At 49.5% G+C, this 15,676-nt stretch overlaps 1 protein-coding gene across 1 annotated transcript in view; it reads right to left on the reverse strand.

Annotated features, from left to right (window-relative positions):
• Positions 1-1,427, reverse strand: part of GSK3B (glycogen synthase kinase 3 beta) — a 120,117-nt gene extending 118,690 nt beyond the window's left edge. The window contains exon 1 of the mRNA XM_026050332.1: positions 1,145-1,427. Coding sequence (XP_025906117.1) covers positions 1,145-1,427 — 283 coding nt within the window. The remainder of the gene's footprint in view (positions 1-1,144) is intronic.
• Positions 1,428-15,676: the final 14,249 nt, after the last annotated feature.

A 15,676-nucleotide genomic window follows, 5' to 3' on the forward strand; every position in this document is an offset into this window, starting at 1 on the left:
GGCCGCGCTGCCCCCACCCCGGGCGCCAGTCACATGGGGCGGAGGCTTATGGCCGGGCTCCCGCGATCCTCGCGCCGCGCTCGCCTTCCCTTTGGATTGCTTTGTTTTTTTTTTGTCTGTCCGTTTTTGTCTTCCGGTTTTTTTTCCTCTCCTCCTCTTCGCCCTCTCCTCTCCTTCCTCCTTCGCCTCTCCGGGGAAGGCGGTGCAGGGAGCGGGACTATTTCTCCCCCCCCCCCCGGCGGAAGGATCTCGGGGCTCCGCCGACGGGAGGTGACGCGCGCCGCTCGCTCGCTCGCAAGGAGATCCGGCCGGGGCGGCGCGCTGCGCTGCGCGGCGGGCGCAGTGGCGTGAGGCGGCGCGGGCGGCCTGGCTCGCGGCTGCCGCTCGGGGCTCCCTCTCAGTGCGGCGCTGAGGCGGCGGCTCCGGCGCGGCTCCTCATTGCGCCCGCAGGCGCAGCTGGCGGCGGCTCAGGCTGGGCAGGCTGCAGTGCGGGCGGCGGCCGGAGGCGGCGGTGCAGGCCATGACGGCGGCTTCCCCAGCTCCTCGTCAGCCGCCTTCAGAGCGCGGGCGGCGGTTGCTGCTGCTCTCGCTGCTGCCCTCCCGGGCGTCCAAGGCACATGGGAGCCGCCCGCGCGGCCGGAGGCTCCTGCCGCTCCCGCCGGGCGCCGCTGCCCGTGCCCGCCGAGCTGCCCCTTTGTCCCCGCGGCTGCCTCCGCGGCCTCCTGCCGCTGCGCGCTGCGTGTGCGCCCGCGCCGCGCAGCCGCCTATGCGCGTCGCCGCCCTACGCTGCGCAACGGCCCTAGGCGCCCTCCGTGAATACCCAGCCGAAGAGCCCGGCGCGCTCGCCAGCCCCTACCCCGAGCTCCTCACGGAAACGCCCGAGCCGCCTCGGGACCAATCGCGAGGGCGCCGCGGAGCGGCCCGGAGCGGCTCGGGACCAATCGCGAGGCCGCTACGGGCGCAGCCGAGTCTCCCCGAAGGAGAGCGCAGAGCCAATCGCAAAGCCCCGCCGCCGCCCTAGCAGCGCCACCGGGGAGCCAATAGCAAGAGGCCGTCCGCTCCGACCATTGCCGAGCGCGCCCGAAGAGAGCCGAAGCGGGAGAGCCAATGCGGACACGCGCTGCCTCCCTCACACAGCCCCGGCCCGGCTCCGAGCCGCAGCCCGAGGCGGAGAACGGCTGCAGGCTCTCATTGGCTCCCCCGACGGAGCCTCCCATTGGCTGTCGAGCATGAGGCGGTCCGAAGACGCCATCCAGCTGCCGGCGCGCGGCCAATCGGCAGCCGGGGCTGCGGGCAGCGCCCGCTCCCATTGGGCCTCGGGAGCGCCGGCCGCCGCGCTCCGCCTCGCTCACCTTCATGACCTCACCGGGCGTGGGGGAGGGGGAAGGGGAGTGCGCGTGCGCAGTGCTGCCGTCGCGCAGGCGCATGGCGGCCGGGCCTGGCCTGCGCCCGCGTCCTTAGCTCGCCTCAAGGTCCCCAGTCCCGATGCTTGTGGTCAAGAGCACCGGCCTGAAACGCGCGAGTTTCTCGTTCCCGCCCCCGCGAGGCCACAAAACACGAGGCCCTCAACGTGCTGACAGCTTTAAGTGTCTAACAAAATAATCAGCCTTTTTTTTCCTTTTTTTTTCCCCCCAAGGCATCAAAGTGTTGGTAGAGCCTCTTATTCTTTTTTCCAGTCCTGTTCAAAATGGTACTGATGTGATGTGAGCAAATTTAGTTCTCTAATACAGAGTGATCTTAAAAGACAAACGTGTAACCTGGCAATGTGCAACACTTTCCTTCCCAAAATGCACCATCAGACAAGACATTAGTCATGCTTTAAAGTAGAGATTGAATTTCTTTTTTTCTTTTTTTCTTTTTTTTTTTTTTTGGCTTTGACCGCCAAGGACAATCCCATTTTCTTACATTTTGCCCTTCTTTCTAACGATCGCACAAGCCAGTGGAGCAGGCTAAGAGGGACCCTGAGCGCTGCTGTTGGAGAAAGAGGAGAGTCCGGCGGGGTAGTGTGGGCAGGATGAGGGTCATCATTCCCATAGAACTATTTAAAATAAAAATCACGTAAATGCCTAATTCATGCCAGCATTACCCTTTCACAACATGCCTTTAAAATTCCACAAGTCTGCAACCTTATCATTCACTTATGGAGAACAAGGTATAATTCGGAATAAATAAATCAGTCAATAAATTCCTGATGTTTGAATTCATTCACATGGCATAGCTGTTCCCTAAAATCACCCAGTTGCCACTTCACTCCCAAAACAAGCCGTATCAAACCAGAATCTGTCAGTTAACTGCTAATGTCGCTTTTCCAAATCCCAGCCCTGTCCATCCACCTGGGGAATGTCCACCACAAAAACCCCAGCTGCTCCGTTTCCCTTCGCCAATCCTGCCCACATTTCCATGTAATTATTAACCAGTGAACTCTCCCAAACCTGTCCGATTAAGTCACAGTTTTCTGCTCATCTACCTTGAAACTACACAGGTATATTTAAAAGAGAATCGTTACGCATTTAAAGACCATATGAATACATTCCATCTCTAGCTTCTGTTTTCTTTTTTTTTTTTCCCCATAGATTATTTCCTTAGTGAAGACTACCTGGTTTGCCGTCACAGAACCTATAAGCACATAATAATGGCATATGTTAAGGCTTCATTTTTTATTTCAAAAGTATACTGACAGTTAAAATCATGTGGGAAAACCATGAATGAGCTGATTGCTCTTTGGGGTTGAAAGATTCTCTTTTGACGACACCACAAGGTTCACATTTACTTTTGGCCCCTTGCCTGATGAAATTACCTCCCTTTAGGATCTGTAAATATAAATAGAATTGACGTTTTAATAGTCAGTTTTCACAAGAAAGAATAATCTACTGTCTCAGACATTAATATTGTTCCAAATCTGGATATGGAAGACAGCTTTACAGCTGCTACAATACAAAATCAAAGCATTTTTGTAACACCCAAGTTCACAGGGAGTGAGCCTAAAAATACTGAGGATCTGATAGAAATTACTGAAGTGTTATCTCTCTAAAATGCCATAAGGTGGCAGTGAATTAGAAAACTGGTGCTATTTTGGGATAGAACAAATCCTTAAAAAGCTCAATAGCAAGGGGACTTTCATAATTTACATTCATACATCATGCAGGCACATGCAGGGCTCCAGCCTGAACAGGGGCCAGAGTCATAAGCGTGACAGTCTACTGGCATAAACATTGGATTGAGTCACCTTAAACGTAATGCAGACGGTTCTGCTCCAACATGAGCTAGAAAGCAGACATGTTCCTGTACAGGGAGCTCCTGCCTTTTCTTTCTTCTTTGCTTCCTCTATGTGTACTCAGCCAAAAAAAAAAAAAACCACTTTCTGTTGCATTTTTGTTTGCTTTACCTCGCAGCTATTACTGGGTCATTCCAACATGCGCCGTGGTAAGAGGGCAAGAGTGTTTTATACCTCAGGTGGGCTGATAAGGATGCAATCATTTAAGGTTTTGAACTTTGATATACTAGAGAATTAAAGCCATATTAATGGTTCTACCGGTTTTGCACCTTAATTCCCCAATATTGCCAAGGGAATTAGCCAAGAAACAATAGCCTGATGTTTGTGGTTGAACTTTAACTTTTCTTTTTTTTTCCCCTCAGTGGAAAATCAGAGATTATAACAGTAACAAATTTACTGACTGCCCAAGCATTAATGTTTAGACAATAAATCCTGAAAAGTGGTCTTGATTTTTGTCCCAGAACAAAATCCAAATGAATCTCGTACAAGTTGTGTTTATTCTTCTGAGCGGGACAAAGGGTTTAATCTTGAGAACACAGCATTTTGCAATGATTTCCGGTCACAACTTATGTCATCATTGACAATTGCTTCACAGAACAGCTGATGTTTTGCTGATCTGGATGTGCACGGGTGCACATGGGCCTTGTAGGACTCAGGTGTGTTTGCTAAGACCAGCAGAGCCAAGGAGTCTGAACAGTTTAACGTAACAAGAGCTGTGGGCCGCCTCATTTCCCAGTTCTACAGCACAGTAGAGCGAGCACAGCCACAGGATACATGGCAACATTATGGCACATGGAAAACACCAGTGACTCACTCAAGAGGCAAATGCAATTTCATATGGAAGTCCCCACCACAGATGTGCTGGACATATTTAAGGTTGCTCGTAACCACTGGCTCTTGGAAAAAAACATCAGGTTTCACCCTATGCCTGGAGAGCCAGTCAGTCAGTTTGAATTCCTTGTGCTCTGTCATTTGTTTGACCACTTTTTATCCATAAAGAACCCTGAAAAGAAAAAAAAAAAGGCGCATTGTCCATGGTCAAGAGATGCTTTGTCAGCCTAAAGAGCTTTTGCTAGTTTAACGATGTGTCACTAGGATCTCAAAAAAGATCAGATCTAGAAAATTATTGGGCTCCTCTAAGGCTATTATCACCTTCACGTTTGATTCAGCCAAGGAGCCAAGACAGACTTGCTTTCCGTTTGTATTTTCCAATGCTATCAGCAGATCTGATTGATTCTGCAGTGGCAGATAACAAAGAGCAGATGGGCCATTCCTATAGCAAGAAATTAAAAATAAGTTTACTGGGCTCTTCACAGTATGTGTAGAAGAGTCATTAATGTTCTATACTCATTGCTTATACTATTTCCCTGCTTCTCCTATCAACTTTCTATGTGGCTGTTGAGGAGATTTTCTAAATACAAAGTATTAAAGACAGCCTGACACCTGAGGCCGTCTATCTGTTTAAGAGAATCTTGTCAGTCTGAGAAGCCTTGGCTTGAGACATGGGATCAGGAGAACTCTTAGCTCTCAGTAGACCTGTGAAGAAGAAACCCTGCTGCTCTCTAAGTAGAAACTCATCAGGACCTCAGTGCAGTGACATGGACATGTGGGAGAAAACGCATGTTGGCAGCGTCCCAGCACCACCCTGCAGGTCAGGGGAGGCAGCTCAGGCTTTCCAGCTCTGCAGAGGGACCCAGCAGTTGTACAAGGAGCCGGGCTCAGCAGCCAACAAAGGCAATTTCTTTTCTCCACTTCCTCCTCCAGACAGCTGGGGGATATTGCACCAGGGTAATGAGATTTACTGTGCCTTCTCAGGAATATGGGAGGCAAACCCACTAATTCCTGCCAAAACACTTTGCAGAAAGAAAACATTGGTCACGCTGCAAGGTACCAACAGACTGAGAAAGGGCCGCTGGGGAGAGATGTGTGCATGGCAAGCACGGCAAAGGAAGCAGCAAGGAAGCTGAGCCTGGTGACCCTGCCTGGGACTCTGGCCTTGCCGTGGGGCCTCCCCACAGAACGAGGTGGCAGTCATTAGCAGCAATGAAACGTGCATCCAGCCCTTGCTGTTTGCAGGTGCTTTTACCCTCCCTGAAAATAATTGCAGGGGCAGTGGGTCCCACCCACCGGGACTGTCAGCGCCTTGTGGGAGAAGGGGGAGGCAGTGCTGGCTGAGGTAGAGCCACTCTTGGTACGGGTGAGATGAAACTCTCATCCTGTCTTACGCTGGAAATACAAATTCACTCATGTCGGGGACCAGCCAAAGAAACAGCCAGTGGTTGCACAGAGCTAAGCCAGCCCAATCATTCTACATATGTCACCCACAGGGGTGTTGTGTGGGGCCTCTATGAGCAGAATAATTCTAGCCCAGAGTTAGGATTCTTCCCTTCAGCTTCATCCTACATAAAAAGGTGTCAGCATGGGGGATAAGTGGGACCTATTAGAAAATGCATTGATAGTTGTGAAGAGGTCAAAGTCTAACGGTATTTTCATTTTTTTCCCACTGTTTTTTTTGCCAAGCCTAATTCATTTAATGATCCTGGCCTCACTAACCACCATGGCGTGCTACTTCCTTGGTCCTTAGCTTGCAAACGGTTGCTGCTTGGTGCTGCATCTTGCATTGTGCATCTGGTGCCGACAGCTGCTGCTGTCCTGAGGTGGAGACAGCTGTTTTCTAAAGGCGAGTTCTCTCAGAAACCTCTAAAAGATCTGGAGAAAAAAACGTGTCATTGAAACTTAGCCATCAAATATGGAAAACTGTCCGATACGTGCACTGGCTAAAGGGTGTCTAGAGACACCGAAGTTAAAATTAGGCACAGGAAAGAGAAAACAAGGTGCTTACTGTTGCCTCCTTAAAGCGTGAATTCTTTGTGTCCCCCATAAAAAATGCCTCTTTCTCCCAATTTCTTGTTGGCTGCTTGACATGGCCAGACCTTTTAAACTGCCCCTGCTCGTCTGATCAGACCAACAGCCCACGTTGCTTCTGCTGCAGCCTGTTAAGAATAATTCAAAAGCTTTCCCACAAGGAAGGATACAGGATCCGACAGCGAGAGAAAACTGGCGCTGACAAGAAACCAGTAGCATGGAAGCAATAAAAAGCCTTAGAAATCAGTGGAAACAACCATGCTCCCTACAAATAAATAAATAAATAAATAAATAAATAAATAAATAAATAAATAAAGTTTTCCAAAATCTCATTTCCTCCTCCTGAACCTATTTTTCCCCTCCGTGCGTGCTCTGTGCGGGTAGGGGCCCGGGGCGGCCGGCACGGCCTGTCTCCCCATGGCGGCGGGCGCCGTGGGGCCTGGATGAGCCCCCTGCCCCATCCCGGCGGGAGGCCTGGATGAGCCCCCTGCCCCGTCCCGGCGGGAGGCCTGGATGAGCCCCCTGTCCCGTCCCGGCGGGAGGCAGAACGGGAGCAGCAAGGCCGGCTGCAGCGCTGGCACGTGAGGACACGGCACACAAGGAAACGGTGGCCGGCCTCGAGCGAGGCTGCCGCGGCTCGCGCACCTGCCGGCCCACACGGCCCCTCTTGGAGCCCCGGGAGCGCTAAAAATGCCTTTTTCCAGAGTCATTTCAGGGCACGTGACTGCGGGGAGGCGCTACGTTTATTTGTTTGTGATGGAGCTGGCTTCAAGCCGCACGAGGCTCCCTGTCTGAGTTCAAAGGGCCAGCCTGCCTCGCAGCGCAGGAGCGAGGGGACGCACAAGGCCCGGCAAAGGCGGCACTCCCCAAAGGAGCAGAAATACCAGGAAATGAGAGCGGTTGCTGTGCTTGCCAGGGACTGCACGCAGGGGATTCCTGTAGTTGGGGGAAGGTGGGAGGTTTCTCCAAGGGGGGATTGGCAGGCCCCGGTAAGGCCCAGAGGACCTGCCTGCTATGCCATTAGGTGCCAAGAGCGTGACTGTATTTTTAACCAGGCTCCTGAAAGCCCCAGGTGCGGGAGGTCAGTGACACAGAAGTGCTCGTGATACCTGGACGAGTGTTTAGATAATACTCCTGGAACAGGTAATGACAAAAATGCCGTTTGAAAACAAAATAAGTGGCAGGAAACGCACTGGTTGAATTCAAAGCGCGCTCTGACTCCGCAGAGGTGGATTTCTTAGGCACCTTCCAAACAGGGAAGGGTTCATAAAACACTCGGAAACATCTTGCCCTGTCCACCATCAGGGACAAGATTTTGGACTGGGAAGCAGGACCTGACCCAGTACAGCGGTTCCTGGGGTCCTATATGCTGTCAATTCGTAGGCGTTTTATTATACCTGTTTTTTTCCCCATGTGGTAATTATAGCCATTACCAATGTAGTTAAATTACAGAGAACACATCTCTGAGGATGAGGCAATTGTGGGGAAACCTGAACTTTATAAAATAGTCAGAAAAACAATCCACAAACACAGTGCAAAAACTATGAGTCATCATTTATGACTGCAGGATTTTGTACAGGCTTTGGAGGGGAAAGAAGCATCAGGCAAGGAGATGGAGGATGACGAGAGCACACAAGGCAAGATCCAGCAGATGAATGACCGATGACAGCTAGTACTGAGCTCCGTGCATGAAAATTCACTTGCAAACTATGTCACAGTCTATGAAAACCAACGCAACATGGACTGGCACTGCTTACGTTGTGGTGGCAAAATTAAAATAGTGTCACCATCAAAACAGGGCACCAAGCAAGGACAGTTAATCAAGAGGCAGCATTTTCCAAGTGATCACCCAGAAGATACAGAGAAGATACGACTAGTGGCTGCATGAGAAGTCAGGTTTAACTGAGCATCCAAAAACTTTGATACAGAGCAGTTTTTCTATGCATTGGGGCAGGACTCCATTAAAAAAAAAAAAAAAAAAAAAAAAGTACCCGATCACATCATTAAAGTCTGTCTGAAAAGAAATTAGGCAAATATTTGTCAAGAATGGTCTAGGAAGAACAGGTCCTGCCTTGCAGCAAGAGGATGGACTGGAACCCCAGATAGCTCCTTAAGCTTCCTCCCAGGACTTTTTTCCTACCATGCATGTTGTAGAGAGCCAAGTTAAGTTTGTATGGATTCTTTTGATTATATCTTCCCTAATTTCCAGGTCATTGATTTCAGAGACTTCTTAGCACAAAATATAGCTTGCTGTTTTTTAGGATCTTGGGTGGTGGTTTTTGTTTGTTTGTTTGTTTGTTTTTAAGCAAACTTGAATTAGCGAGGAGGCCATGATAGGCACAACCACAGGGCTCACTGACAAGCTGGTAGCAGCTGGATCCACCTTTCTTGGGGGCCTGGCAGAGGCAGCCCACGTCTCTGTGCCCTCTCCAACTAGTCAGGCTAAGGGTGGAAGTAGGAGGTGGTTGCTGGGCCACTGGCCACACCAGAGGTTTGCATTTCACATCCTCATGCTGGCAGCCAACTGGTGGGGAGACTCAGGACTCCTGGGTTTCCTCCCAAGCTCCAAATTGTTGTAGAGAGCAATATTTTCCACACTAGAATCATTTCACTCTTTTTTTCCCCCCCTTTCCATTCTTATCAATTATCAAAATCTGTTAATTGTCTCAAGCCCTGGGCCTTTAACATTTAACTCTTCCTTGGAGATCTTTTTGCTGCAGGGCAGATTCCTGGTTCTATCAATTAACTGATTATGCTGGTTACTGCAGAGTCATAAAACAGTGGTATTAAACCAAGGACATAAGTCATAGTGTTAAAGGAGCGACGTGCCTCAGCAACTGAATTAGTCTGAGCAACATCCAGCCCAGCTCAGTGCCATGGACCTCTCTTACACCGGGTTTTGCAAGGATGACTTTCAGGCTCATTAAATTAATTGTGGTGCCTTGGGCTCAGGCTTGCTCGCAGAGAGGGTGAGAAATGCCACAAGGTTCTTGTTACGGATGGAAGTCATGGTGCTCTAGCCAACAGACAGCCACCACAAGGACCATTGCTATCAAAAATAGAATGTGCAAGTCAATGTCTCACATCTGTTTTGATCAACCCAGAATTTCCTTTATACTCTATAGGTTGGTTGCAAACTTGATAAAACTAATGAGGGAGTGGAAGTTTTGCTATAATGAAAGCCCGTCTCGGAACAGTTCCAGACGTCACAGCAGAACAAAGCTGTGGCCTGTTCTTTCATCTGCCACCTGATGGGGAGGAAGATCTTAAAAATCTAATGTCTCATTTCTGACTGTGCATTAGAATAGCCTAAACTGGTCACTGAGGAAGTTATATTATAATAATCCTGTAAAAGGAGAGGCAAAATCTCAGTTAGTCATCTTTTAGCTGCACACAGTGTGGCATCCACTCTTAAAACCCTGTGAATATTTCTTGAAACAATACTGTTTCTAATTTCTGAGCTGCAGTGGAAGGTATATGGTCAGTGCAAAACCCACCTTATCTCCTGCTGCTGCAAGATCTATGGCCTTCTGGATCAGGAGGAAGATAGCCCAATTCTGCAGAAGAAATAGGTCCTTGCTGTGTCTAGCATGAAGTGTCTTCTTTCCTTGTAGTTCTGTGCCCCCCTGCAGCTCAGCTTCGGATTGCACAGCAGGACACCCATCTCTCAGGGGAAGGCTGCAAGAGGATTTTTTTAAGCACTTTACCAGGCTTGTATCACTTATGGGATTGTTTCCAGCGCTATCATTGTCTGCAAAAGTCTCCACTTGGTGGTTGAAATCTCCCATTTCCTTCAGCAGATCCTTGAATTTCTGATGGAGGAAAGAAATCTTGGCTCATTTTAGTTTATGATTGTCCAATTCTAATTAAACTTGAAACACAGTTCTCATTAAATGCTGGGAAATTCATATGTTTCCTCTCTGTATAAGGACAGAAATATATACTGGAACATGAATGGAAAGGTGAATGGATTCACTAAAACCTGCTACTTACACAGCAACTGCTGACTGCTCAACAGCAAAACCATTGCTATGATACAACAACTGATACCTCAGTTTGTTGCTTGCACTCTCTCCTCACCCCCCATGGCCTCTTACTCATGCTGCTTTGATTGCTTATTCATTTTTTCCAAAGGATGATCCAAAACTTGCTAGCTAAGAAAAGAACTAAGACAGTAACCAAAGCCTGGTCGGGAGCATCGCCTCTTATTTGCCAGTTCTGTGATTAGCCAGTGTGTCTGAGGCCTTCAATGCAAAGAACTCAAAGCCCTTTCTACAAATATACATTAAGGAAGCTTTGATGTATGGCAGGGAGGTGGCCCTGTTCACTTGAGTGACAGATGAATGACATTCAAAGAGACCGTGATTTTCCACCTTGAGATTAATACAACAGACCAAACTCTGTTAATACATCAGGAAAGTAAAGTTCTGAGTCTTCTTCTTCAGCAGCTCTAATTTTGCCCTCATTTCATCCTCAGGTATTCTACTAGTGTTGTCTTTGCCCACTTTGAAGGCTAAATTCATCACTCCCAAGCAGCCGCTCCAGAAGACAGTGGTGGCCAAGAGCTTTTGCCTTGTAGGGTAGAGCTTAGCTCACAGGTCTCACACTAGGGCACAGAAGCTCCTTGTGCTTCCGGAAAGAGAAAAGCCCCCGTACCTGATTTCTGCTGCACGCTGATATCACATATTAGAAGGAGGAGGAAGAAGACCTATCCATCAGGGAGCAACAAAGAATGGATTCGAAGAGTGTTTTTGTTATTTCTAGGAAAAATGATGTGATAGGGAGAAAATGGACTTTAAAAACTTACAGAAGAATCATTTACCACCCAATGACAGATGCACCTGTCAGAGGAAAAGTCTTTATGTAGCACCTTTATCTGGGAGACTGTTAAAAAGAATAGTTGCTTTCAGACAAGGGCCTGAGTTGGATGTAATCATGTACAGCATATCCCCCTGTTCTTGGGTCTGCCTAACACTGCTCTAAATCCAAAGCGTGATTGCATCAGCTGCTGCCATTCCTGCAGTTCTCTTTAATTTGAAATATCATCCTGCTCATTTGGGTTAGGGATGAGATGCAAATTCCTGGAAACCAGCAGACACCTCTGCTAGTTAAAGTCATCCAAGAAACAACATCATTCCTATGCTGGATCATGTCATCAAGGCACTGCACAGGATGGGCCTTCCTATCCCCTACCTGCAGGCACCTTGGGAAGTGCCATGGGCTTCCTGAGGAACAGCTAGTCCTTAAGGATTTCCTTAACCATAGGAAGCATTGGGAAGCAAAGGCTCTGCAGAGTTTCTTCACCTGTCGGGCCCAGAAGCATATCCAGGCAGCTTCAGAATATGTGCTGGACAGAAACATGAGAACAAGAGCAGTGACCAAGTCTTGCACCATGAATATACTGAAATCCTGTTGCTAAACGTAGCAGCTGGTGGGTGCAAGGAACCTCTTGTCCATTGCAGACTTCTGGAAAAAATGTAAAGATTCTGCTGACCCACAGAAACTTTGCTTGCTTCTGGCATGCCCTTCCAGCACCCTGATTACCCATGAGTAGATCTTCCCATCTGCTTTACAACAGGTGAGGTTGATCCTGCCCCTGGCATCTTGCCATGCTCTAACCAGACCTTGGCTGCAGCTGGAGACAGGGAGCAATGAATACAGCCCTCTTTAAGTTCTTATAGTGAGAAGAATATGAGCTGGTAAGGAGGAAACTTGGGGTCTTTCTTAGTGCATCCCTTTGGGCTGAAACAATGGCAGGTTGGGGCTACTAGGAGGAACTAAAAATGGGTGGTCTGCTGCCTGAGTAGACCAGAAATCTTGGGAAGAAAAAGGCCATGTTCTTCATCAACACATCAGAGAGTAGGATAAAAAAGAAGGAAGAACAGCTATTAACTAGAAGACAGCATTGGCATGAAAACAAGTAGATAAAGATAGGCTATGAAAAACTGTAGGCTGGAAATCAGAAGCAAGTTTCCTTACTGTCAGAGTGAGATTGTGAAATAACCTGCCAAATAAAAAAAAAAAAAAAAAAAAAAAAAAAAAAAAAAAAAAAAAAAATCCAAGCTACTTTTAAGATGGCCTGTGATAAATTAACAAGACGGACTTTATGATTCAGTACTTGTCATACTTAGGGAACATGATGATGACTGGAGATCCCTCCTAGCCCTGCATTCCTGTTTGTGTGATAACAGAGGCATCCGTGTATAGCGCAGTGAATGCTGAATCACTGTGAGCTTTTTATAGCTGCCTGGCAGGACAAAGGCTCTCGCACCCATCCTGTCTGGAAGAACTTCCAGCACCAAAAAAAACCCAACCAAACAAACAGACAAACAAAAAAAACCCCAAACACCCTTATTTAAATGACTGTGCTCTAGCAGCGCAGAGCATAGCGCGAAGAAAGCCTCTCTTGGAAGGAAACCTGTTTTAATTACAGGCTCCGTTACACAGAGGGGAGATGGGATAAGGTACCTCCCTGTAAACACGGAGAGGCGCATGCTCCGAGATGCCCTCCAGCACATTTGATACGCTGCTGTCACTCAGGAAAGAAATGACATGCTTAGCGCTGCAGGCAGGTATCTGCCCATGCATGTGCTGTGCCAGGGTCATGGCACCATCGTTTCCTCACCATGTCCCGGATAACACAGCAGAAAGTTCATGGGTAATATCAGTGGCTAAACAGATCCCACCATCCCACAGATTCCACCGTTCCAAGATCCTCAACTCTTTTTTTTTTTTGTCATTCACAGAATCACAGCATGGCTGAGGTTGGAAGGGACCTCTAGTGATCGTCTGGTCCAACCCCCTGCTCCAGCAGGGACACCCACAGCACGGGGCACAGGGTGGCATCCAGGCGGGTTTGGAAGATCTCCAGAGAAGGAGACTCCACAGCCTCCCTGGGCAGCCTGTGCCAGGGCTCTGGCACCCTCACAGCGAAGAAGTTCCTCCTCACACGGACATGGAACCGCCTGTGTTTCAACTTACACCCATATCCCTTTGTCCTGTCACTGGCCACCACTGAGAAGAGTTTGGCCCCTTCCTCCCTACATTCCCCCTTCATGTACCTACATATATTAATCAGATCCTCTCTCAGCCTTCTCTTCTGCAGAGAAAACAGGCCCAACTCACTCAGTCTCTCCTTGTACGAGAGATGTTCCAGTGCCTTAATTACCTTGGCAGCTCTCCGCTGGACCCTCTCTAGAGGTCCCTCTTGTACTGGGGAGCCCAGAACTGCACACAATACTCCAGGTCATTTATCTCCTCAGAAACCCCGCAAGGCTGAGATCTCTTTCTGTAGCAGAGTGCCAGTGCGGAGGAATAAGCCACAGTTTACATGGGTGCACTGAATGCCTCACAATGTGGTAGGAGCAACTTCACCGCCCTGGCTTGAGGTACAGCCCTTAGGGGCAACAGCAGCAGCTGCAGCCTCAGTAGTACCGTCTCCAGGTAGAGGCCAAGGTGGGCATGACCAAGGGGAGAAGGGGAGAGACAGGCTGCTTTAGGATGGGTTTTGCTCCCGCTTGCTCACTGCAGGGCTGGTTTCTGGGCTCTGCAGACTGACGCTGCTCGGGAGTGTCACGAGGCAGGCGCAGCACAGCGCGTACCGAGCGCTTCCCGCCCGCAGCATCTTCTAATACCACGTCCGATAGCTGTCCCTGGCCTCGACGCTCAGAGAGAAGCTCTCTCCCCTCCGAGTTCAGCTGCTGCTGTTAACACACTTAAGGCAAAGGCAACAACGCTTCACAGAATCACAGAATCACAGAATATTCAAGGTTGGAAGGGACCTCTAGAGATCATCTAGTCCAACCTTCCCGCTCAAGCAGGCACACCTACAGCATGTGGCACAGGGCGGCATCCAGGAGGGTTTTGAAGACCTCCAGAGTAGGAGACTCCACAGCCTCCCTGGGCAGCCTGTTCCACTGCTCTGTCACCCTCACAGTGAAGTTCCTCCTCACCTGGAGATGGAACTGCCTGTGTTTCAGCTTATGCCCATTACCCCTTGTCCTAAAGAGAGTGCTTCAACCCTCTTCTCGGTGCTCTGCTCCCACAGCGCCTGGCTTATTCCACTCTCCTGGGAGCTAACATGGCCTTTCATTTATTTATTTATTTAAAACCAAGCAGCTGAATCATAATCAGGAGCAATTTTGTCATTTCCTACGTAATTGCGAGCTGACGGAGCGCCGGAGGCAGCGCGCGGGCGGGCAGGCAAACGCTGCGGAAGGGCCCCGAGGCGGGAAGGCGCCGCCTGCCCGGGGATCCCACCCAGCCCCAGGCTGCAGGGAAGCTGGGCCCAGCACCAGTGGGCACATGGGCACAGACACGTCATGCGGGCTGCGACGTGACCCTTCCTGAGCACAAGGAGAAGGTCTAGGTGCCCTGCTGGGGGAGGTGGGAAGCTGGCGCGGGCTGCGGAGTTTCTAAACGTTGGTGAGCAGGGCCTGTGTGTGGGGAAAGCTCTGCATGATCCTCTGTGGAGCATCTTCTGCCTCATTACACAGGGCCGGGCTCAAGCCCACTGGCTAAGCAGGTTCAGCTCTTCCTCAGAGCGTTGTAGTTTGCAGACAGCAGTAGAGTCATGAAGCTAGGTGATGCACAACTAGCAGAGAAGAAAGTAAGAAAACACTTGAAAACATGGACCCATCAGCAAAAGCTATTTAGAGGGCCTCATGGTATTAGTGCTTGACATAGGCAACTGCCCTGTGGGCCATAAAATCACAGAATCACAGCATGGTTGAGGTTGGAAGGGACCCCTAGAGATCATCCAGTCCAACCCCGCTGCACACGCAGGGTCACTCAGAGCACGGGGCACACGGCTGCGTCCAAGCAGGTTTGGAAGATCTCCAGAGGAGGAGACTCCACAACCTCTCTGGGCAGCAAAACCCAGAAATCTCTCTGCTGGCAAGTACTGCTTGGAAAGAGAGCACATGCTGGTATCAGGAGTTACCGGATTGCCTTGGCTGGGGTTTCTCACGTGACTGAAAGGACAGCAAGCACAGCAGCCCCTTCACAGCAAGTCTCGCACCCACCTGGGAGCAGGCATGGATCCTTCTTCCAATCACTTTCATCTTGACTTCCATAAGAAGGTGGCTTCTGCCTTGAGCAATGTGGAAGAACACCCCTTCTCGAGGGGAACAGATTTAGACAGCACAGTCTTTGGAGCAGGAATTTCCCCCTTTGGATACTGATATTGCAGGTCCCCAAGGTCCATAATCACTGACAAGCAAAAGGCTCCTCCAGAGCCTTCAGTCCTAACTGCGAGCCCTCCCTGTCCCGCTGCCACCCTTGCACTTGGCTCCTGTCACTTTGGATTGTGCACTGCTGTCCCCTGCGGCTATTCAGAAACCTCGTATTCAGGGCAAATCCCCGATTAAGGTGCTTTAAGCAGCTTAGTGGGGGATACAGGCTCTTTCAAAGACTGTACGAAGAGCCTAGGAGAACCGAATGTCTAACTTCATGCCCAAGCCCGATGCCTAAAGAGAATCAGCACAAAGACTCTTCTCTGGGCCTGCCTGCTGCAAAGATCCCATAATAATAACGGGA

The sequence above is a fragment of the Nothoprocta perdicaria genome, unplaced genomic scaffold (assembly GCF_003342845.1).
Source record: "Nothoprocta perdicaria isolate Ctin4 unplaced genomic scaffold, notPer1 scaffold_68, whole genome shotgun sequence".
NCBI classification, from domain to species: Eukaryota; Metazoa; Chordata; class Aves; order Tinamiformes; family Tinamidae; genus Nothoprocta; species Nothoprocta perdicaria.